This window comes from Malania oleifera, chromosome 4 (assembly GCF_029873635.1).
Source record: "Malania oleifera isolate guangnan ecotype guangnan chromosome 4, ASM2987363v1, whole genome shotgun sequence".
NCBI lineage: Eukaryota > Viridiplantae > Streptophyta > Magnoliopsida > Santalales > Ximeniaceae > Malania > Malania oleifera.
In genome coordinates this window covers 73990910-74015733 of record NC_080420.1, presented here as the reverse complement: position 1 = coordinate 74015733, position 24824 = coordinate 73990910, and the positions used below count along the sequence as shown (strand labels likewise).

Sequence of the window (24824 nt, the reverse complement as noted above, 5' to 3'; positions counted from 1 at the left end):
TATATTGAATACTTGCTTTATAAAAACAGAAGAACACTTAATAACTTTCAAGAGTGGGCAAAATAAAATCCAACTAGATTTCTTCTCAACTAGAAAGGGACATCACCTATCATGCAAGTATTGTAAAGTTGTCCAAGGCAAAAGTTTGACTACATAACATAGAGTCCTAGTATTAGATATATATACTAAAAACATGGAAGCGAAAGTGCAACATAAATCAACGCAAGAAGAGTAGATGATGGAGCCTAAAGGGAGAAAATATAATAAAATTTAACGATAAAATGACCAAAGAGAGTAATTAGATAATAGGGGATAAGGTAGATGCGAATACCATGTGGAATAGGATCGTTTATCAAGAAGATAGTAAAAGACGATATTCAAAATTGTAATAATTTTCCAAAATTAATTGAGTCATACAATGAAATTGCAGGAAAGGGTAATTGAACAAAGAATAAAACTAGAAATAAGGATTTTAGATAATCAATTTTGTTTTATGCTTGGGAGTCAACACATAAGTTATTTATCTTTTAAGAAGATTAATGGAATAGTTAGGGGTAAAAAGAGAGACTAGCATATGACTTTTATTGAGCTAGATAAAGCCCATGGAAGAGTATCTAGGGAAGTTCTTTGGAGGTTTTAGAAAATAAGGGAGTATGCAGTAGATACACTAAGGTAATTAAAGACATGTATAATAGAATAACAACTAGCATTAGGACTATATGAGGGGAGTCTAGAAAATTTCCAATCACAATAGGTGTACATCAAGGTTTTACTTAGTCTTTATCTTTTTGCTCTAGTAATGGTGAATTCACTAGGACTATCCAAAACGAGATCCCTTGGTGTACGTTGTTTGCAGATAATATTGTCTTGATTGATGGAGGAGTAGAGTGGAATCCAAATTAGAACTATGGAGGACCACTTTAGAAGCTAAAGGTTTTAGGATAAGTGGCAATAAGAAATAACATATGAAATAAAATTTCATTAATGCAAGGAGTACTAGAGATAAGATTAAACTTGATAACCAAGAAATTATAGATTTTGATATCTTGGATTTCAATATAATATGTAGAGTTAAAGTAGGTTGAGTAAATGGACGAGTGCTTTAGACCTATGATCATAGAATGCCCTTGAAATTAAAAGGGAAGTTCTATAAGACCGCTATAAGGCCAATCATGCTCTATGGATCAAAATGTTGGGCAACTAAGAAATATGTACAAAAGTAAAAGTTGCTAAAATGCAATTGTTAGGTAGATGAGTGATATAACATTAAAAGATATATTAATGAATAATGAATGAACATAATTACAACAAACTAGGCACAGCACCGGTCAAAGACAAAAAACAAGGGAGGAGCGGTTTAGATGGTTTGCGCATTTGAAGCGCAAACCAAGTTACTTGTGCAGAGGAATGAGTTAGTTATTATTTTTTGTATTAAAAGGGCTAGAGGTAGACCTAAAATAACTTGGAATGAGATAGTGAATATGGATCTAATAGTTCTTAAGCTAAAAGGGCAGCCTAATGCACAAAGCTCCCGTGTATGCAGGTTTGCGGATGGGGAGGACCAGCATGGATAGTACATAGCCTTACCTTGCATTTTTGCAAAAGGTTATTTCCATGCTTCAAACTCATGACCTCCACGATATTATGAAACAATTTTTTGGGTTTTTGATATTGTTACACACCATGAAATCAATGAGAAGAAAAATCATGGTCAATAGCGGCCATCATGGACCGCGCATGTTATAAAAAGCCACTATTGCCGTTATGTAACTGCTACAAGACTGTTACAAGAAAAATAATAATAATAATAATAATAATAATAATAATAATAATAATAATTGTTGAATAATTGGGTGAAATGGAAGACCTACTCACAATGATAGGTCTCTCCCTTTATTTATAATATATGTCAAAGTACATACAATGACCATAATGCCCTTACTAACTCTTGTTAACAAAACATTCACAAACTAACAATGCTAATGACTAAGATAACCATCAACACTCCCCCTCAAACAAGAGCATATACATCATATGCTCCTAGCATGTTACAAATGAATTTAACATGAGCAGCCCCAAGGCTTTAGTAAATAAATCAGCAAGCTGCAAATCAAACATCACATGAGTGGTGGTAATGAGCTTCAACACAAGTTTCTCCCTAACAAAGTGGCAATCAACTTCAATGTGTTTTGTTCGCCCATGGAAGACCAGGTTGGAAGCAATAAGAATGGAAACTTGATTATCACATATCAACTCCGTAGACTGAGCATGTGAAAAAAACCCAATTCTTCCAACATGTTCTTCAACTAAACAAGTTCACTGTAGTGTGAGCCATGACCCTATACTCTGATCCATTTCACAGTTTGTTTATTACTCCTCCAAGAAACCAAATTTCTGCCAACAAGGATACAGTACCCGATTGTAGATTTTCTATCAGAAGGTGGCCCGACCCAATCTGCATTAGTATATCCCTGTGTGTGACTTTGATCCTGATATAAGAGACCTCTCCCATGTGCACCTTTGAGATATCTTAAGATGCAAATTATTGCATCCCAATGACTCGTTCTCAGAGAATCAAGAAACCAACTCACAACACTTGTAAGATATATTCGGCCAAGTGACTCTGAAATAATTCAACTTTTCAACAAGCCTCTGATATTGTCCTAGATTGGGCAACAAATCACCCATAATTAGCACTAACTTATTGTCAGTATCCATGTGTATCAACAGGTTAGGACCACAACAGCCCAGTCTCATCTAAAAGATCAAGAACATACTCCCTATGTGACAAGATGGTTCCATTACGAGATCACAATACTTCTACACCCGCATAGGACTTCAATCGTCCCATATCCTTTGTCTGAAATTTAGTTTGCAGGAAATGCTTTAGACTCAGAATACCTTGACCACCACCACCAATAATCACAATATCATTCATGTACACAATAAGTAAAATCCTTCCCGATGGAGTATGGCGATAAAATACAGAATAATCTATTGCACACTGTTGAAGGTCAAACTCAAGTACTACAACACTGAAAAGACCAAACCATGCCCTTTGAGGCTATTTTAAACCATGTAGTAACTTCTTGAGTTGGCACACTAAGCTTGACCCCTCCTAAGCAACAACCTAGGTGATTGCTCCATATAAACCTCCTCTTGAAGATCACCATGTAGGAAAGCATTATTCATGTCTTAACTATGTAGAGGCAAGTGATAGGTGGTGGCTAAAGAGATGAACAAATGTATTGAGGCAAGTTTGGCTACAAGAGAGAGCAATAGTTCAGACCATACACCTAAGTATATCCCTTAGCAACAAGGCGGGCCTTCAATTGAGCTAGGGAACCACCTAGATAAACTTTCACAATATACACCCAACAACAACCAACCACAAACTTATCAAGAGGAATACGTACCAAGTCCCAAGTATCATTATCCACCTATAGAGCATGCATCTCTTCTATCATTGCATTCTTCCACCTAGAATGGGATAGTACTTCAAAAATAGACTTGGGAAGAGCAATAGAAGATGGGGTACTAGCAAAACAATAGTATAAGGGTGACAAGAAATCATAAGAAACAAAATTAGAGATTGGATGCTAGGTACAAGTTCATTTACCTTTTTGAACAGCAATAAGAGGATCAACCACTTGGGGAAAGAGGATCATCTGACGAGGAAACTGGAGGCATAGAAGTGGAAGCTGGAGGAAGCTCTCCTCCCTTGAGTCGTCATGTGTACAATTGCAAATTGGGACGATCCAAGCACTGAAGACTCAAACTAGATGAAGATGCAGGAGAACTAGACGAAGGAAATAGGATTGGGAGGGCTAAGTAGAGGAAGAGATTCATCAAGTACAATCAAGGAAATAGATTAGTACGGTGTAGACACAAAAAAGGTGGCATCAGTAGAGACAGAGTCGATGTGAAGTGGGACTATAACATCGATATCCTTTTTGAGTATAGGAATAACCCAGAAAAATACATTTGATAGCACGAGGATCCAATTTACCCCTTACTCGATTTAACTGATGAATGAAAGCGACACCAAATATACAAGGAGGAAGGGAGAACAAAGGAGTCTTATGGAAGATAATTGAATATGGGATTTTACCACCAAGGATAGAAGATAACATTTTATTGATGAAAGAGCAAGCAATGAGCACAACATCACTTCAAAAAACTTTGGGGACATTCATTTGATACAAAAGGGTTCGAATGACTTCAAGAGTATGTCCATTTCCCTCTCCACAACTCCATTTTGTTGTGGAGTGTGGCCACAAGATGACTGATAGATCATGCCAGAGTTAGTCATATAGGCAATGAATTGAGTACTGATGTACTCTTTTAGCATTATCCCTACGAAGTATTTATACTAGCATATCAAACTGAATTCTTATTTGAGCACAGAAGGCACAAAAAAAATTTAACAACTCTAGAGTGATTTTCATCAGATACAACCAAGTCATTCTAGAATAGTCATGGACAAAAAAGACAAAGTAACGAAACCCCAAACATCGGAATGTACTAACATAAAAGAGTTAACGACTCTTCTATTGGTTTGGGAGGCAAAGGAAACACAATGATGCTTTCCTAATTAACAAAACTCACAATCGAGTGTAGACACAAAACCCAAAGTAGGTACAAGTTGTTTAACTTGTCGAATGATGGATGACCAAGGTGACAATGGATTTGATGTGCTGTGACAGCAACATTACAGGCAATAGGAGAAGAGAGCACAAAGTAGTAAAGTCCATCAATCTCACGTCCTGTATCAATTGTCTTCCCCGTCTTAAGATACTGAATAAGAACAGAATTTGGAAAGAAGGTTATAGAGCAATTTAGAGACTTTGTAATTTTACTAACATACATGAGATTAAAGGGAGATTTAGGAATGTAAAGAACAGAAGAAAGGGAAATGGAGGGAGTAGGATTTACTATTCTTATTCCCTTAGCAACAAAAGTGGACCCATTAGCAAGGGTGACTCAAGGTAGATTTGTAGAATACTGGAGAGTAGAAAAGAAGTTTGTGACACCTGCCATATGGTAAATAGCAGCAAAGTGAACCCCAGGAATAGTGGGAGAAATAACAGATGACAAACAAATGGTATGGTTACTATTCTAAGCAAAAGTTGCAATGTGATGATGCGCTTGTTGGGATGCCTCATACTGCAGGAACTTTAAATACTCTTCCTCTAAAATAGCTATAGTATGTTATTCACTTAAACAAGTAACTGATGAGGGAGACACACTTTTGGGATTTGACAACTCCATCCCAACACAAATACAACATCAATAGAGCATCAAATCAAAAACACACAGCAGGCACCATGTTTTTCAAATTCACCAACTTGATCCCAACATAAACAACCTTTGACAACTGATGCAAACCACAAGCCCACAGTGTACCAATCACAACAACAAAATACCACTTTCAGGCTCAATAAACATTGCCAAACAGCTTCAAGAAGCACCAAACAATCATTTCTCAGATGTTGTAAATGAGCAACTAAAAAAGTTAAGATCTTTGAACAAAAAACATCACAGAAAACTTCAATAACATGTTTATAGAGGGACTCAAGCCCTGCTTGAAGAATTCAAGTCAAAAACATGGCTGAAATTTGCTTCACACGCCGACACGTGAGGTCACCCCTGGCAGCCTTCAACTGATGCGAACCTATAATCTCTATGTTGTAGACTTTTTTAAGGTTTTTTTCCTTTGTCTCCCCTAAAAAAAATAACATTTCCAATCTTTTGTATTTCCTCGAGTGTTACCCACCCCTGTTTTAACTATTCTTGTTTAAGGGATCACCATGCCAAAAACATTTTCCATTCGTCAACACACCTCATATCAAAATCCGGTGTTGACAGCTTGGCGACTCTACTAGGGAAAACATTTGCTACCGCTCCAACTCAGTTGCACATAGGGAAGCTGCTGGATATGAGATTTCAGTAGGAGGCAAATCGACAGTGAATGTGGGTGACTGGCGTTGTTTTTGCCAAATCTATTGTAGATTTTGTGTTCCTGAACTGGTAGTGTCGCTCAAGAATTTGCCTGTGACTTCTCTAGCTTCCGATAGCTGCTGGCTATTATTTTAGGGCTATAATGTTGCTAGAAATTATTCTATGATGGTAGACACGAAGTAGATTTAGGGTCTTGGGCTTCTGTTTTGATGGTGGTTGTGACAATTAGGGTTTAGGTCTCAGCTTGCTCTAATACCATGTTGAATAATTGGGTGAAATGGAAGACTTACTCACAAATGATAGGTCTCTCTCTTTATTTATAATATATGTCAAAGTACAAACAATGACCATAATGCCCTTAATAACTCTTACTCTTGTTAACATAACATTCACACACTAACAATGCTAATGACTAAGATAACCATCAACAATAATTTTTTCTCTTACTTTTTCTTCTCCCCCCCCCCCCCCTTTTTTCTTAAATCATTCTCAATATACTATGTGGAGGGGGAAAATGATTGTTGTGAGGATGGATACGAAATTTGATAAGGGAGAGGCAACTCAGATAGTTTGGGCATGCGCAACGTAGGCCAAATAATGCACCAGTGAGAAGTGAGCTGATTACTGTGAAGGGCAGTTAAAAGGGTGGGGGTAGACCTAAATTAACCTAAAATAAGATAGTGAGAAGGACTTAATAGCCCTAGATTTGTTGGAGGAAATTGCCCATGATTGTGTAAGTTTGTGGAAAAGAATTCATGTAGCAGACCCCACCTAATGGGATTTAAAGCTTGGTTCGTTGTTGTTGTTGTTCTTGTTGTTTGTTCACTTGTTCTATGGACACAAGTCATAAATCTTCTCAAAATGAGGTCATAAACTTGTCTTTAGTGACCTCAAACACTGTTGGAGCCTCTAGAAGTCTAGGACAAAGATGGACGTTGACATGTCACCAAAATTGTTTACTGCACTTGCAATGACCATTAAGATTAGTTGCCTACTAGGATAAATACGTTCGTCAATGACCTTGCTTTCCAACCTCAATTTTCTGCTTCTAACCCAAAGAGTGAGGAACAATAGGCTGCTTCAAAGTCTGTTGAAAATTCTTTAATCATGGAACCTCTAGTTGAAAATCCCCTTGGGATTATTTCTCCTCAATCTAGCAAACTTGTGCCTCCATCCCTTGCATCTTCTCCCTCTACATTTTCGTTAACCAAATCTCATGGAACATTGTCTATCATCCTAGAATATGAACCGGATGCATATTTTTTTAAGCTGCCAATATATTTGGATATAAATTGATTTCTTGTTTGGAGGACTTGTTTTATCGGAGGACATTGCAGCTTGTGGTGCTACTTGTAGTTGGAGGATCTTCTAGATACTCTCCAATGGTGATTGATAATGAAACGCATACTGTCTCCTCTTGATTTGCCTATATTTTCAACTTTATTTCCATTCATGGAGTTAAAGCTACTACGCCATTTTATAACTCAGGGTCGAGTTTTCTCTAACAAGTAAGTTTGATGGAGAACCACCGATGTGGAACTTTAGGTTTTTATATTATAGCTAATTTTTTTTAGTTTTAATTTGGGAAAACTCGAGTTATTTTCGTAGTTCATTCAGTTTAGGTTTATGTTGTGTATGGGGTTATTTTTTAATTCCTTTTTTATTGGGGTTTTTATGTAAATGTGTTAGTAGTATTGGGCATAAATGCTGGAGATGTACGTCATTGTACAGTATTGTTTGAATCAACTTCCCACTACCCCACCTCTCTCTCTCACACAGGAGGTTTCTTCTTCTTCTTATTCTTCATCTTCCTTCTTCTTCTCCCTCTCCCATCTCAGTTACGTAGTGTTTTGCCCTTCTCCATTATGTCTCTCTTTCTCCATCCTGTCCTCCTTTTTATTTGTTTTGTCCCTACTACCAGCAATCCATTCTGTCCTCCTTTTTATTTGTTTTGTCTCTACTACCAGCAGCCCCTACTCTCTTCTCTTCTGTTATGTTCTTCTCTACTTCTCTTCGTCTCTTCTTCTGATTCTTTCCCCATTCTTTCTCTGTTTCTAAATTCCATTGCTTATATTACATCGACTTGATATCAAAGCAAACTAGCATCAAACTGGCCCTTCTTTACGAGGGATGTTGCTAGAATAGCATCTCAGCGTTGCACCTATCAGTTAGTCAAATCTAAGAGACACAACACTAGTCTTTATTTGTTCTTGGATTTCGCACATACCTTGAAGAGACCTAAGTATGGATTTTGTTCTAGGACTCCCCAAAACAACTCGAGGACATGATTCCATATTTGTTGTTGTTGATAGATTCTCCAAGATGGCACATTATATCCCATGTAATAAGACTTCTAAGGCATCTCATGTGGCTAAATTGTTCTTTAAAGAGGTCAGAAAATTGCATGGGTTGCCAACTTCCATAGTGTCTGATAGGGATATCAAGTTTTCTGGTTGCTTCTGGAGCACATTAGGGGAAATATACGGAACTCACTTGATGTTTTCTTCTACTTGCCATGCCTAAACTGATGGTCAGACTAAGGTTGTGAACTCACTTGATGTTTTCTTCTGCTTGCCATGCCTAAACTGATTGTCAGACTAAGGTTGTCAACCGTAGTCTTGGTTACCTACTCAGGTGTGTTGTGGGAGAAAAAATAAGGCAATTGGGACTTGGTGCTACCTATTGTCAAGTTTGCTTATAATAATTATCTGAACATGTCCACGGGTAAAGACAGGAGCGTGCAAAATTTACCGAAAATCGACTCGAAATCGGACCAAAATAAGTTTTGATTCAGTCTTTCGATTTTTGTTTTCGGTTTCAGTTCTTGAATATATAAAATTTAGGTTCTCGGTTCGGCTTCCAACCCAAAACCAAACCGAAAAACTGAAATATCTTATAAAAATATATATTAATACTGCCCTACAATATATATATATTAATAAATTCAACTAATAATTTCCCAATAAATCAATTTTGAATAAAATAAATACATCTTCACATTCTTTACTTTTTTAAAAAAATTTAATTATCAAACTAGAAATTTGGAAAAGAGAGAGAGAGAGAGAGAGAGAGAGAGAGAGAGAGAGAAATAGTAAGCTTTTATAAACTTGGAGACTCCCCTCCCTCACAAATTTTCAGTGGGGGACAGCAAGAATAGGAAAAACTCCCAATGCTCTCAGCCTCCCCACCTATTATTGTCCCACATTGGATGTGGTAGAGATTTGAAATCTCTCCCTCAGCTATAAATACAGGTTCCCCCCCCCCCCCCTTCCCTTTCTTTCCAAATCCCAACCCAACTACTAGCTAATAGGCCAAGGGCTCGCTTTACTATGCCTGGCTCATATTTGGCTCCCACGGCCCTCCATAAAGCCAATTTTCAGTAAAGGCCCAGTTGTTGTGTGGGGCTTTGTATTGGGCTAAGGTTCAATTCAGTTAGAAATTGAAAACCAAACCGGAGATTTTTTTTTTTTTTTTAAACCGAACAGTCAGTTCACAATTCGGTAATGATTTTTAATTATAAGAACCGATATGTTTCGGTTTGGTGTTCAATTTTGGGTAAAACCAAACCGAAAAAACCGAGTACACCCCTAAGTAAAGAGTCATTTTGAGTGTGTACTCGGTTACAAACCCCGTCCATCCATTGATCATGTTCCACTGCCACCAAGATGCCTGTATTTTCTAATTCTATTGAGTCTTTTGTTCATCACATTCATGAGTTGCATGTTGAAGTTAGAAAACTTGCCTGATATGGATTACAAACTTACTACAAATGTGCATCATAGAGCTAGAGACTTTAATGCAGGTGATAGTGTCATGGTTCACATTAGACCTAAATGCTACTCTAGAAATTCACTTGAAAAGCTCCATGCCCATGCCATTGGCCCTTTTCCCTATCCTTAAGAAACTTGGACCTAATGCACATTTACTAGACTTGCCTTCTCATATGACCATTACTCCAATTTTTAATGTGGAGGATCCAACACCTTATCAAGGCACCTTTCAGCCTCTTGTTTGCCATCAGGTGCTAATGCAGGGTCGGCAACTTCTCAAACTCCCTCTATTTCTCAGCCAGAGAAGATTAGGGAGCTTATTTTGGTTGATGAGTTCATGATGTCTCCGCAAGGTGGTTTCATCAATATTTGGTTCAATGGAGAGGTTGTATAGATTCAAATGCTATTGAGGATGTTGTCCATAAGTACGCTCCTAAGTTGCTCGAGTCATATTTACAGTTTCACTCTTTGAAGCAAAGTTCCTTTCAGTCAAGGGAATTTCTAGGATGTCCATTCACCATACCTATTTTTTCGGTGTAGAACTAGGAAATTATGCTTGTATTAGGATTTTTTTTGTAAAGTTCCTTTCAGCCTAAGGAATATGAGGGAGGACTGCAAACATCTTCTAGGACGCCAATTTTGCCAATTCTATTTTTAGCATAGATGCTTTTTCTTCTTCTTAAAAATGTACCATTTTGGAGACCTATTCAACAACAACTAAGAGGGATTACCTTGAGCTCCTTCAAGGTGCCCAAGAACAAAATTCATGCTCAAGGTCTCTCTCCAAGGCATATGAAGCACAAAAAAAAAGAGATACAAAACCCAGTATTTTCTTTCCAAGATTTTAGGGGGGGAAGGCATTTGACAAAATTAAGCATTTAGTGCTAAATGCTAAATCCAGCTCTAAATTTGTGAACTGAAATTAGAAATAAAATGAACCCCTAATTATTGAATAGTTTAGGTCATCTGACAAAGTTCTGAATATAAATATTTTTTTTACTATTTTAACCCTTAAATATTTAAATAAAAAAATTAAAAATAAATACTAGAAAAATATTTAGTTATAGATAATAAAAAATGTATATTATTTTTCATGTATAATAAACAAAACAAATATTGCATAAAAAAGAAAATTTTCTGAAATATATTTAAAAATCATTTATTAGAAATTATAGAAAAAAAAATTAAAATTAAATCTATTTATTTTGTTTAAAAATATGGCTTTAACTTTTAGATCTTCTTTTTTTTCTCCTCCTCTCAAAATTCCAAAAAAAAAAAAAATCACAAGCCAAGATCCCCAAAATATGCAAGATTGCTATCGGAGCATCATCTTGGTGGTTGCCACTAGAGCTAACAAAGCACACTTGCTCTAGTGACGACCCCTCTGTGTCCTAGCTTCCCATCAACTCCTCTAGTTGCTTTCTTGAGAACTTTTTCACCTCCTGTGTACAATGCGAAGAAGAAGAAGTTGATGATGACGATGAAGTGATCCCGCCGATAGTACTAGCATTGTTACAATCTACACATAGCTTCTCCTTCTTAGCTCCATTTCTGCTAATGACAAGCTCCGGTCATATGGATGATGCTCCTTATCTAGTTTCAACAACTCCCACTTGACTCCAGTCCTCACTGCCAACAATACCCGGCCACAACAGTTTTGGAAAGGATTAGGCAATTGCAGAATTGTTGGGTAATTTGGTGATTTTTAGGTGGGCCAAAACAGTCCAATATGAGTTCAAATGCAGCGCTAACCAAAACAGTATGTGGGGAGATGCTAATTGGGCCAGGGCCTACTCAAAACTCTAGTAAAAGGTTAATCAAACATCACCAGTTCACTGAGTATTGAACCATTTAGAGCCCAACCTCTATTTAGAGGCCATTAAGTGCAACAAAACCCCCCCTTAGATTGTTGTGGATATGACACTCAAAGGCTACACTAGCTATCTGCAAAGGAGGCTACTAGAACACATCCTCATTGAGGCCATGCATGAAAAAGTCAACATACTCTCCACAAATTTCAATATCTCTCCTCCTAAAAAATGAACCTATAATTAGAACAAGCAAAGTACTCATCCTTCTAGCACTCAAATGCCATGACCTCAACAATTGTGAAATGAAAAATGGCTCCAACTCTACTAACAGCTACCCAAATCTTAACCCTAAAAAACAATTTTTGAGAACAAAGGTGGATGTACTTATTGAGGAACTCCACCAAGCAGGATGCTTTTCAATCAACTTTTTATATGAACTCAAATATCGTGATCAATAATAGAGTATACAATCCTAGGCAAGAAGGGATCTCATTACAGGCTTTATAACACAAAACTCTTCATGTGTTGCACGTTTGGTTAGCCACCAAGAGCTTCTCACTAAGAAAACGCCATATGCTGTCCCTTTTGACTCAAAACCCACCTATAACTACCCATGGGGCATCACAAGCAATCTCAAGGGCTTTTACCAAAGACATTTAAAGTAGAGGTGCTCTATTCATTTGCTTGTAGTTTAAAAAATGGCAGCCTGGTAAGCTCCCGCATATGCGGGGTCCAGGGAAGGGGCGGACCACAATGGGTCTACAGTACGCAGCCTTATCTTACATTTTTGCAAGAGGTTGTTTCCATGCCTCGAACCCATGACCTCCAAGTCACACGAAGACAATCTTATCGTTGTGCCTAAGCTCCCCTTCGATGCTCTATTGTTGGCTTGTAGTTTAAATCTCTCAAAAAACTCTAGCAGCTGAAAGGTCCAACAAAACTCCCTTTTCCAATGATGGGCGGCAGAATAGTGCCAAAGACCCTAATGGATCACCTGTAGAAAGTAGTTACGTAGTCATAGGTTCAACTATTCAAGCCACTCTCTAATGGCTCTAACATTATTGAAAACCAAAAAACCAATTTTAAAAAAAAAAAAAAAAAACTCACTAGGCTACACAAAGGTGAATTTCTTAAGGTTAGCATAGAACTTAACTTCTATCAAGGCGAGGTTGGGTACATTGTTTTAAGATTCAATCCACTAAGCCAACATTAGAAACAACATTAATATTATTAATCCATCAATGAATAACTTATAACACCAATCGCCACAGATAGTTATCCTAATCTAGTTGTCATTATCCACATTAATGGACAAAACACACCTTGAAACATTACAATGGGAGACAGCAACCTCAAAGTCATCAAGTATCTCAACATCATATTCAAAGTACTCCAATTGCATCTACAACACACTCCAAAGTACTCCAATTGCATCAACAATACACTCCAAAGCTAAGGCTTGTTAAGGACAATGATCATTCGTATGACCACCAGTAGATAACAATGACATTAAACTAAAGAACTACTAGTCCAAAGATCACAAAAAGATGCACTAGGAAAAGTGATGGACTAGTGCTGCTATACAGTTCTAATAATACTCTCCTTAGAAGCATATCAGAAACAGGCCCTAAATTGTGAAACAATTCCACACTGCCTTAAGCCCCCGCCCAACCCACTCACTTGAATGGATATCATACCAGAAAGTTGCCCAAATAATTCTATAAAAAGGAATTTCAAATCTTTGCCTCAATGGCCTCCCATTGAGTGATAAGGACTGCACTAAGTGATGGAGATTCTGTTGAACATTTTTCCAATATTTGTTAGCTTGTCCAATTAGCTTCATTTTGGCAAAACAAACTTTCTCCTTAATTCTCATGTGTTACCATCTTAAATCTCCATGAGATTATCAGATTTCTTTTCCACCACCCTCAAAATTGTAATGGCAGTAAATTTCCATCTTACAAAATTTTCATTGAAACTTTCACAAATCATACAAAATTTATCAAAATCTTGAATTTTTCAATTAATATTTTGAACATTGGCAATCAAAAATAATTCTTGAAATTGAAATTTGAGAGTTCAAAACCCAAATTCAAATTCTCTCTTAATAAATCCTTTTTTTATTAAAAAATAAAGATTATTGCAAGAACCATATGGATGGTAACTCTCAAACTTTTGAAATTTCATGGAAAATTGAACTTAGATTTAAGGTACAACATTATATTCAACCTTTTATGCATAAATTGGTTGTATTTGCATAATTAACTACTTTTTAACTAATGTATGAATTTTATTGGTGTTAATTGAACATTTTTTACAATAGTTTTACAAACCTACCATTGACACATTTTATTTACAATATTTTATTTATAAATCTTGTGTTATCATGTTTACTAACAGTTTCTAAAGTTTCATAAAACATTCCATCACTTCCATGCATTACTACTTATTCACATCATTTTAAAAATCAAAATTTGGCATTAAACATCAAAATTTCCATTCAAAATGTTTCCACACCTTGGAGCCTCAAAATTTTAGTTGAAATTCAAATGTAAAATCTCACGCAATACAACTTAAAATAATCCTCCATCTTGTCCGTTTAATATAACAAAGAATTAGGATCTAATTGTCCATCATGTACACACGCTTAGTGATATCGCCAAAATTCTTCTAGTCATACCAAGGTAGATAAAGAAGATGCATAGGATTATGTTGGTGCTATTCAATGTCAATCTAATCAAAGCTGCCTCCTCAAACCAAGACTCCAAAGTGAATCGAGGCTAGATAGGCTAAACAAATCTATTGAGTAGTCTAGGACCTCACTCACTTTAATGGCAGCTATAGGAATTCAAGAGTGGGGAGAATATCAGGGCTGCAAATGAGCCAAGCCATTGGAGCTCAGCTTGGTTTATGGCTGGTTTCTCAAATGATTGATAGGAAACAGGAATACTTTGATTGATCCTGTGCTTTTTTTACTTTACAAGTTGGGCATGATATAAATGAGTGATTCCCCAAATATGGGTCTCGTTTAATAAATGAGTGAACCAGAACATGAACGGGCTCAGCTTGTTTAGGCTGGTGTTGGCTCGGTCATAGGCTTGGTTTCGTAGACTTGGATTAGGCTCGTTTTTGGCCTCGTTTCTTAAGGTTGAATAGGCTCAGTAGATTATAGTGGGCTTAAAACTAGGGGATGTCTGGGTCTATGCTTGTTTAGCCTAACTCCATAACATGAATTTAGTGATAGGACTAGTGCTCGAGGACAATAGGCTGTATTGGTGTTGGCAAAGAAACCCTACAATAGTACTAGTAAGAGGACTTGTGCACTTTTTTTCTAACAAAACCCTAACCCTCAGTTTGGTTTGTGAAATCAACCCTAAGATGGAATCAAATTTTAGGAATGGAATCATATTCCTATGTTTTGTTTGTGGAATCAAGGTCGGAATCGTATTCCAACCGAAATACGATTCCTATAAGCAGCGAAAGGCTGGAATCCTTCTTCATTGGAGTCAAACATATTTTATAAATAAATAAATATATATATATATACACACACACACACACACACACATTTATATATATGAAAAATAATAATAGCAACAAGAGTAAAAAGAATAATAATTATTAAAATTATTATTATTAAACACAATAAAAATCAAACAAAAACAACAACAAATGGTAATAATACTAGTTATTATGATTAGTATAGTAATAATAACTAATAAGAATTACAATAACAATAACATTTATTAGTATAAAAAATAATAATAACTATAATAATAATAATCATAGAAGGAAAAATAATTAATATTATGATAATAATTATAAAAAAAAAGTAAAAAATAATAATTACGCTAATAACAATCACTATTATAAAAAAAAAACAATAATAAAATAACAGCCATCAAAAAATACCAAACATTGAAAAAAGAAATCAAAATTGTTATTCCTACAATCATTCCATGTTACTAACGAAACACAATGATTGCATTCCAAACGTGATTCCATTTCTACCTTGATTCCATTCCTCTCTCGACTGCTTTCCTGTTTCAATTCCATTCCACAAACCAAATAGGGGATGAGAGTTTTCACCTCTCCCAATGAGAGGGTCCAAAAGAGCCAAACTTCTCATGAGCATCTTAGTAGTTTAGCTCAGTAAGGACTCATAAACTTCTTCATTACATAATGAACAAGCTTGAGCAATACATTCAAGCTCAGTTTGAGCTTGGTTTAAAGTAATAAACAAGCTTGCCTGAGCATGGTAAGGTTTGGCTCATTTGTAGCCGTAGAGAATACCCTAGAGGTGGACCTTGTAGATTATGGAGATCCACTAGTCACCTAAGTGATTGAAGGTGGTCTTTCACTATAGGATTTTCTAACAACTTTGGGGCTTGTGCAATGTACTCGACGAGTTGCTATGTAGATTGCCTACACACATGAAGAGTTTGAATGTCAATCTATGCAGGTTCAATTGGGGTTTGGTTCACTGATCTTGTTAGTAGTCACCGAATAGTGCAATAAAGTGCAATATGGAACAAGTGATGATCAAGAAGACTAAACGTTGCTCCAAATAATATGAATCATAAAATTACTACAATGCACACTAGAACTAATGAACATAACATAAATGATTTCTCATAGGTATACATTATATAACACACATGAAGAGTTTGACTGTCAATCTATGCAGGTCCAATTGGGGTTTGGTTCATTGATCTTGTTAGCAGTCACCAAATAGAGCAAAGTGCAATATGGAACAAGTGATGATCAAGAAGACTAAATGTTGCTCCAAATAATATGAATCATAAAATTACTACAATGCACACTAGAGCTACTGAATATTACATAAATGATTTCTCATAGGTATACATTCTGTAACAAACAAGTGGCTGCCAAAGAATTTATTTTCCTAAAAGCTCAAGCATATTTACTATTTAAAGGCCCTAGGAAGGGTTTTAATCTCTCTCTAAACATGCCCCTGCACTCAAAAACCCATTGAGCTTGAAGAGTGGATAAAGAACAAGCCCACTATAGTACCATATATGTACTACAATTTCTAATTTTAATTTGAAGAATGAGGAAGCAAGGCTTGAACTATATGCCTTTCCATCATAAAGGCTTTGATACCACGACAAAAAATCAATTCAACTAAAAGCATTTGCTTGTTAAGACCCCTGAATGGTTTCAGCCCAAGTTTGGAACATCTTAAAAAATGAGTACTTATTATGAAAAGTACTTAAACAAAGTACCTATTTCAATAAGTAGCATTTGGTTTACACTTAAATACGTACTTATTTCAAAAAGTAGTTTTTCAAACATCTTTTATTTTTAGGAAAATAAGTACTTTTTGAAAAAAAATCTGAAAAAAAAAATACTTATCTAAAAAAGTTCTTGCACTTAAAATATGTACTTATTTCAAAAAGTAATTTTCCAAACTACTTTTGTTTTTAGGAAAATAAATATTTTTTGAAAAAAATATATGAAAAAAATACGTATTTGGAAAAGTACTTATAATAAGTATTCTCACACTACTTTTAGATAAGTGCTTTTTTAGAAAAGTACTTTTCTGTACATGATTCCAAACAATCCCTTAATATCTTTCTAACATTAGTTAATGGCATGAAAAAGGATGTGAGCAAACAATAAAAGGTGGATAGAATCATTTTTTGTTTTTGCTGTTTTCTCGTTCTTTTTGTTTAACTGGAGTGAGATTTAAGAAACTTGGAAGTTTAACAATTCAATTTGTCTAATTTTCTTAATTATCCAACAAAAATAAAACTCAATGGGAGAATCTAAAATCTTACTAGGCGCCCTAAAGACAAGCTTGCAGTCATTATTTCTCATAAGTTATTCCTAATTTCTCACATAAACTTAAATTTCCTCAGAAAAAGTCTTTAATTTTCTCACAGGAATTCCTTGAATAATCACTGTGACCCCAAACCTTGATGCTGGCCAAGCTGAACTTTCCTCCAAAAATGTATATGGTACACTTGCAGTCCATTGAGTCCAATATCTCACAACATATATCAAAATACCAGGAAGTACATTCAAAGCATCACAGCTAGGACAGCTGCAATTCTTGAAGTGGCAGAAGTTCAATGTGAATCATACACATGCCACCAAGGCATGAGAGTAAGTAGCTGGCAATGACATTCTGATGATGGTCTTCCGGCAATTGACAGATGGGGGATGTTGACTCTGGTGGTGTGGGTGGTGCAATTGAGAGAAGTGCAGGAAGGGGAAGATTTTTATGGGGCAGCAGCTGGAAGGATGGCACATGAGGGCACTCCGGCTGTCAGATGGCAACAAAAATTTGGGGTTGGACCAGTCGGAGGATTCTGTTTCCAGCTGTGGAAGCACTATCACAGAATTTTTCTGGCAAAGTCCCGCTCAAAAATAAGCAGCTGTCAAATTTCAGTGGTGAACAGTGCTGCAATGTCTGCAATTTTTCTTCCCTTTACAGATTTAAGGACAGTGGGAGTGCTTGATGGGCAAAGGAAGGTTCAGAATTTGGATGATTCTTCAATGTAGATGACTACAACATGGGTGATCAATGTTTAATCTGATAACAAACTTGAAGTTGGACAGCAGGGAGAGAGAGAGAGAGAGAGAGAGAGAGAGAGAGAGGAAAGAAGAAATGAAGAAAGGGGGAGGTAGGGCTACAGTTCATAGAGGGGCAATATGATTCATTCAAATTGTAAATTGAAGGTTCCACAAGATAACTACTTAATATTTAAACACCCTATAGTTAACTGAAACACATATTTACAAATAAACCACTACATAACACATATCAAACCAACAGTTATAATTTTAACACATCAATCCTAGTTTCCAGCCTAAATATGTGTGTAAATATGCATGGCAGCTTTAGTGGCTGTGGTCACCATGTCATCAATAACTGGAATGTATTGTGTCAGAAAATTCTGCCTCAACAAGCAGAACTCCTTTCATCTATAGATTGTTTCCTCAGAATTCAATTTTCCCTTAGAATGTTCTACAAAAGCACCAAAGACAACCAAGCTGACCTAAGTCTCCCACACATTGTACACCTAAAACCTCTTGCTTCACCACCTTTGTACAACAAAGCTGACCAAGTTCCCACACACTGGAACCCCAAAACTTCTAGCTTAATCTTCATTGAAGCTATATACATATCCAATAGCAGTCATTCTATATATAATTATCTATATACTAGTCATGGGACAAGCTAGTCATGAATAACAAGAATGTGCAGTGTGTGTGCAAAAGTTATTAAGTCTCTTCTTGGTTGTTGTTATCAGTAATCAGGAGTAGTTATGGGTAAGATTTATATTTACTAATTTAGTAAATTACCCAATAACAGAATATTTTATTTTCAATACAATGAAAATAAGAATTTTTAAATGCAAAAAAGGTGCAGAATGAAAACTGCCATGTTCTTCCTTTAACAAATAGTGTTTGTGTGTGTGTGGGTGTGAGGGTGTGAAACACCCAGGTCTGTCCCTGTTGTTGATCATCAAATACACACACACACACACACATATATATATATATACATATTGAGAGGCACTCAATGGTCAACATTCAGAAAACTGCTTCATGAATAATATTTGCCTACATATATACAATAATATGTGTGTAGGGGTGAGCAAACGGTCGGTTCGGCCAAATTCGGTTAATTAACCGAATTAACCGAAAATTTCGGTTAAAGAATAGTGTTAACCGAACCGACCGAACCATTGTGCCTCACCGAACCGAACCCGACCGAATTTATTTTCGGGTAATTCGGTTAACCTAATTTAACCGAGAAATATGAGGGAAGGGGGAATTGGGAAGGTAAATCCGAACAAGGGAAGGGGGAAGTCAGGAAGGAGTCGGGGGAGATGATTGAGCTCGGGTGAGCTTGACGCCGATGACGATGAGGAGTCGGGGGTGGTTCTCGGTGACGATGGCTGGCCAGTGGCGATGGCGATGGCATCACGTGAAGATGGTGGTGCCGTGGTGCGGAAGTGAGCTCAGGTGAGCGAGAGAGAGGCAGTGACTCAGTGAGGACTTCTGACTTCTCACTTCAGAGAGCAGTTACTGCGTTGCACTGTTGGTGATGAACTGATGATGGCCGGCGACGGCGACGGCGATGGACACAGATGAAGGCATCGCGTGAAGATGGTGCCTGGTGGTGCAGAGGAGCTCGGGTGAGCGAGAGAAAGGCGACGACGATGGCTTCTGACTTCAGAGAGCAGTGACTGTGTTGGTGATGATGGCCGGCGACGACGACGGCGATGGCGACGGCGACGACGACGGCGAAAGGCAGTGAGGGACTTACATGTTCTGACTTCTGTGAGACTGATCGCAGTGAGAGTGTGAGACTGAGAGTATGAGAGGGATTCGGGAATGAGTGAAAATTGTGAAATCAGATTTTAATTTATTAATTTATATTTAAAATTTAATAAATTCGTAAATCGGTTAATCGGTTAACCGAATTAATATTCTCCATTAACCGAACCGAAACCCGATTAACCGAAATATTGGAAAACATAACCGAACCGACCGAACCGAATTTTTTAACCGAACCGAACCGACCAATTTCGGTCGGTTAATTCGGTTAATTCGGTTTTCCCCGAATTATGCTCACCCCTATATGTGTGTGTGTGAGTGTGTGCACTGTGAGGCACTCAATGGTCTACAATCTGAAAACTAAGAGCTTCCATAAGGGATTCATGGATCCAAAGGGGCCATGACCAGGGTAAAATTCAAAGACAACAACTTTAGATGCAGCATTAAAATCCAATCGTCCACTACATCACAATAATGCGAACTAGAAAAAAAATAGGGCCTCATCAAAATAAAGATTAAAAAAGAAAAACGGTTCAGCCATACAAGGCCTTCAGCAACTACAAACTTAGAACTGGGAAGCAACAGTCAAAATAAAGTAGTTCCAGTGCTAAAAGTAGAGGACTAAGTACCCATTAAACATGAAACTTTTCAACCCATCAACTAATGCAAATAAAACCAGCTCAGCATTAAGCATTCATAATAGAATTTGCATGGCTCACAAACCATTTCCAAAACCATAATCTTCTGAGTATAATACACAAGGATGAACAGTTTACCCACTTTGACAGAGCAAGAGACATTAAAACTACCAATGAGTAGTCACTTGCAATTGCGAAGTGGCGAAAAAGAAACATCTTCTCTTTTTTAATTTTTTGACAATTCTTAGAATTGTTCAAAATTAATGAGGATCTGCGTTAATCCAAAAATGTAAGGCCATGCATGCTCAAAGATATATGCCAGTTTGTTCACAGGAACTATAAATTAAGATCCCAATAAACAAGTGAATAAAACAGTAAGATGATTCTCAAACAGCAAGCCTTTCTAACAAAATAAACCAAGTAGGTGCAGTGCTCATTACAAAGTCACCAATTCCATCATCCAATCTGAAAGAATTCTGCTACAACAGGTAAAAAAAAATTTCCCTGTGCCTAAGAAAAGGTTTAACCAGCAAAATAACAAGTGGAAAAATAATTGAACACTGAACAAGTGAAATAAAGAACTAGCAACAAACAAAGTAACAAAACCTGACCTTGGTGTCAAGCATTACAGCACAGAGGATCTGGGAGCTCTGCATGGCCACCCTAAGATTGTTCAAAGTCTCCTGATGATACTCGTGAGTACCGTGGGAGAAATTGAATCTGGCAACATTCATCCCAGCCCTGAGAAGCTTCTCAAGCATGGGCACTGATCGAGAAGCAGGTCCCAGAGTGCAAACAATCTTGGTTTTTGGAACACGACCATCATTTGGGAGCTCCTTCAATATTCCCTCAATGTCTATGTTTGCCATTTGGTCCGTCTGTTTTCTAACAAATCTCTACCACAGGAAGTTACCTAGAAGGCACCCAGACACATTGAGTTAGGAACAACCATTTAAGAGAATGAGATCCGTGCGCAATCAGTAGCTGTAATTCAATCTTGTCGAAAATTATTTCAGTAGCAACAAGGTCAGTATATCAACTACAATCGAATCCAGGAAACAACAGCGTGTTTCTTCAACTTTCAAAATATGGGGATCAAATTCCCATAAAAGAGAATTAACTAACTTCCCCGAGAAAAAAATTAATCTTTGGAAAAAGAAAGGGAACAAAAAATAAAGAACAAATACCGAAATAAAAAGCCACAAAGAAAATTGCGCAAAGCAAGCATAAGCCAAAATCTTCAGAGAGTCGCGAATCCAATCGACAGACAAATATGGAGACTTTAAGAACAAAAAACAGTTTATATGAACCGATTCACTACTTTTGAAGGGGAAATTTTTTTTAAAAAAAAAAAAACATCGAAACCTCGGAAGACTATCAATAGAAAATTCAAAAATCGACTTGAATGACTGGACCGGTCGATTTAATTAAAACAGAAAAATAAAAAAATAAAGCAACAAGCAGAAAAGAACCTGATATACCTGTTTTCGGATCAAGCAAGCAAAACAAATGATTTGCAGGAACAGGGATACAAATATACAAATTTGGAAGCAGAGAGAGAGAGAGAGAGAGGACACTCACCACCGAACCAAGGGTAGAGCAGCAGCAAGTGCACGCAAACCTTCCCTTCTTCTCCCAGTCTCCAATTCTCGAGCGCACCTACCTAATGGGCCAAGCGGAAGTCTCCCTCCCTTAATGGCGCCTGCGTCGTCAGATCTGAACAAGCGGGTTCCAGCCGTTGGTTGTTTTGCGAACAAGCAAGCTGTAGAGGATGTCCGACGCCCCTAGAATTTGACCGGAATTACTTTATTCCATCGTAGATCTATGGGTAGCCTAGCCTAGCCTACCATTCTATTTCTTTTATTATTATACGTGCAACACGTGGAAGCAGTCTGTCTACTTCTTTTATGTTTGGGCGGTGTGAAAGTAAAACAAGTTTCACTCATACTGTGGGTGTCATTATTTAGTGGGCGTAAAGAGAGACGGTAACGTGGCGTTGCTGCCCTGCTCCTCCCGTGTCCTTCCATCGCTTTTTGAAATTTCACCCCAATCTCCATCGACTTGAAGCGTCAATCAGATCTCAAATTTTGTCTAAGTTCTCATTCCAAACATCGTAAAAATTCAGTACTTTTCTTCAAAAAAATTACTCTTTATAATATTTGTATCAATAACTAATGTAATATTGTTTACTTATATTTAAGTAAGTGCTTATTTTTTTAAAAATGTTTTTGTCAAATTATAACTTTAAGGTTGTAAAGCCATGAACCCAATAGGGTCTCAGGTATTACTTTCTATGTCTGATTTCTGATATGCTATTCAAAATTTTCTGTAATGTAAAATAATATTTGGGATGAAACGACACTCAATAAGTAAGTCAGGTTATATTAGTATGTGGCTAAGATGAGTTTGAATGTATCAAAATCTCGTACTAATAAACCTTCAAGGTATACACTCAAGAAAAATCCACTGTTTCATAAAATCATTTTGTAAACAATGTGGATGCACTCTATAAATTGTAATCTATAACTTACAGTATCAAACATCTGTAATTCTATGATATTTGAGTCATAAAGGTTTTAAAAACATACTACTATATAATTTATATAATATGATACATACCAAAGCACTCACTAAGATTAAGGCATTACGTATCGTCGTCCCCCAATTCAGCAAATCCATAGGCTAAAGTCTCGACGATTGGAGCATTATATATCATCGTCCCCCTTTGCCTTGATACCACCAAACTTAATTTAAAAACATTCTTGTATGTATACTTTATGCAATTAAAATAACATTATAAAAATTATATACATAATTTATGAAATAAAATGAACAATATCATAAAATTTTTTACTACATCTTAATTGTTTTGTAAAACATGCAATAAAATTTAACGAGCTTATGTCATACTTTTTTCATGCCAAAAATATTTGTTTTTAAAAATAAACTAACATAATTAAACTTACTTACAAATAAACTCGGGTATATTTTATGAAAAAGAACTAACATAATTAGACTTACTTACCTTATTTTAATCTCGTGAAACAATCAAACTAAATTTTTAACTCTATAAAGTGAGATTGAAAAGAGTGGAAAAATGAGAATTTTATGTATAACTAAAATTGTAATGACCCCAATAATATATTATGAGTAGAAGTCTGAATGTACAAAATATGTAGACGTATACAAAGGTGCTTCTCTATTAGGATCTTTGATTCCATGTTTTATGCCTAAAAAAGATCTCATCTAAGCAAGTGCTCGGAGACCATTGCAGCTCAGTCACTCCCAGGAGGTCGGTCAGGTCAAAGTGGAATTTCATAAGATAAACAGAGTAGACATAGTAGTGTACATATATTAGTATATATATCTATATAAAATAATACTTTGACCGACATACATTGTAGAAATATATGATAAAATATATATAATTAATTATATAATACATTAAGCCGCCTTATGAGCATTCCCACATCCAACGCATATGGGCCCATGAAGTCATGTGAGGACTATTGGAGTTATATGGGGCCCACATGGGTCTCGAGTTGTGTGGGCTTATAAGATCATGTAGGGCCCACATGGGTTTTGAATTCAAACTGCTTCTTTTTTCATAATAAATACTAAGATATAATTTATTAATAATAAAAAATAATGATAATAATAATATAATTAAAAATAATAATTTATATAAATAATATATATATATACATAATAATAATAATAATAATAATAATAATAAAAATAAAAGGGAAGGGGACAAAACCCCTTCCCATCCATGTCTCTCATTCTCTCTCCCCCTCTCCCTTTCCTTTCTCTTTTCTCACACATACTCTCACCCCTTTCCATCACACACTATCATGCCCCAAACTCGGTAATGGACCCAAGGGTGGAATAGTAACCTAGTCGGTCCCTGTATCTTACAAATCACCAATGATACAATACCAAATGAATGGGGGTCCGACCCCCTGGGGTTCCCACGCACCCTATACACATTCACAAATACGACAAATAGGCAGTAGAAAATATTATGTCTATACATGTTTCGTACCATACCAAAGTCTATACAAAAAGGAGTCTAGGTTCCATAAAACAAAACATAAACCCGAGTGCCAACCATACCCCAAAATGATAACTTGATAAAGTCTTAGCACTCACACAAGCGCTATCCGCAATACACCAACCACTACGCTCCCAACATAATGACGCTAGTTCTAGTTACTCGAAAGACCTTAAAAACATGTACGTATGACAGGGGTGAGACACATCTCAGTAAAGCAGATCCAAGCTATATTGGTGTGTGGTATATGGGTGTTATCATGACATAAAACATACAC

At 36.5% G+C, this 24824-nt stretch overlaps 1 protein-coding gene across 2 annotated transcripts in view; it reads right to left on the bottom strand.

The window, feature by feature from the left end:
* Window positions 1-22425, bottom strand: part of LOC131154052 (pyruvate kinase, cytosolic isozyme) — a 30790-nt gene extending 8365 nt beyond the window's left edge. The window contains exons 1-2 of one of the 2 annotated variants that reach the window (XM_058106544.1): window positions 22075-22425; window positions 21105-21406 (exon numbers count right to left, since the gene is read on the bottom strand). In XM_058106544.1, coding sequence (XP_057962527.1) covers window positions 21105-21362 — 258 coding nt within the window. In that variant the 5' untranslated portion in view covers window positions 21363-21406; window positions 22075-22425. Of the gene's footprint in view, window positions 1-21104; window positions 21407-21974 lie in introns of both variants that reach the window. The other variant, XM_058106545.1, reaches the window with a different exon arrangement.
* Window positions 22426-24824: the final 2399 nt, after the last annotated feature.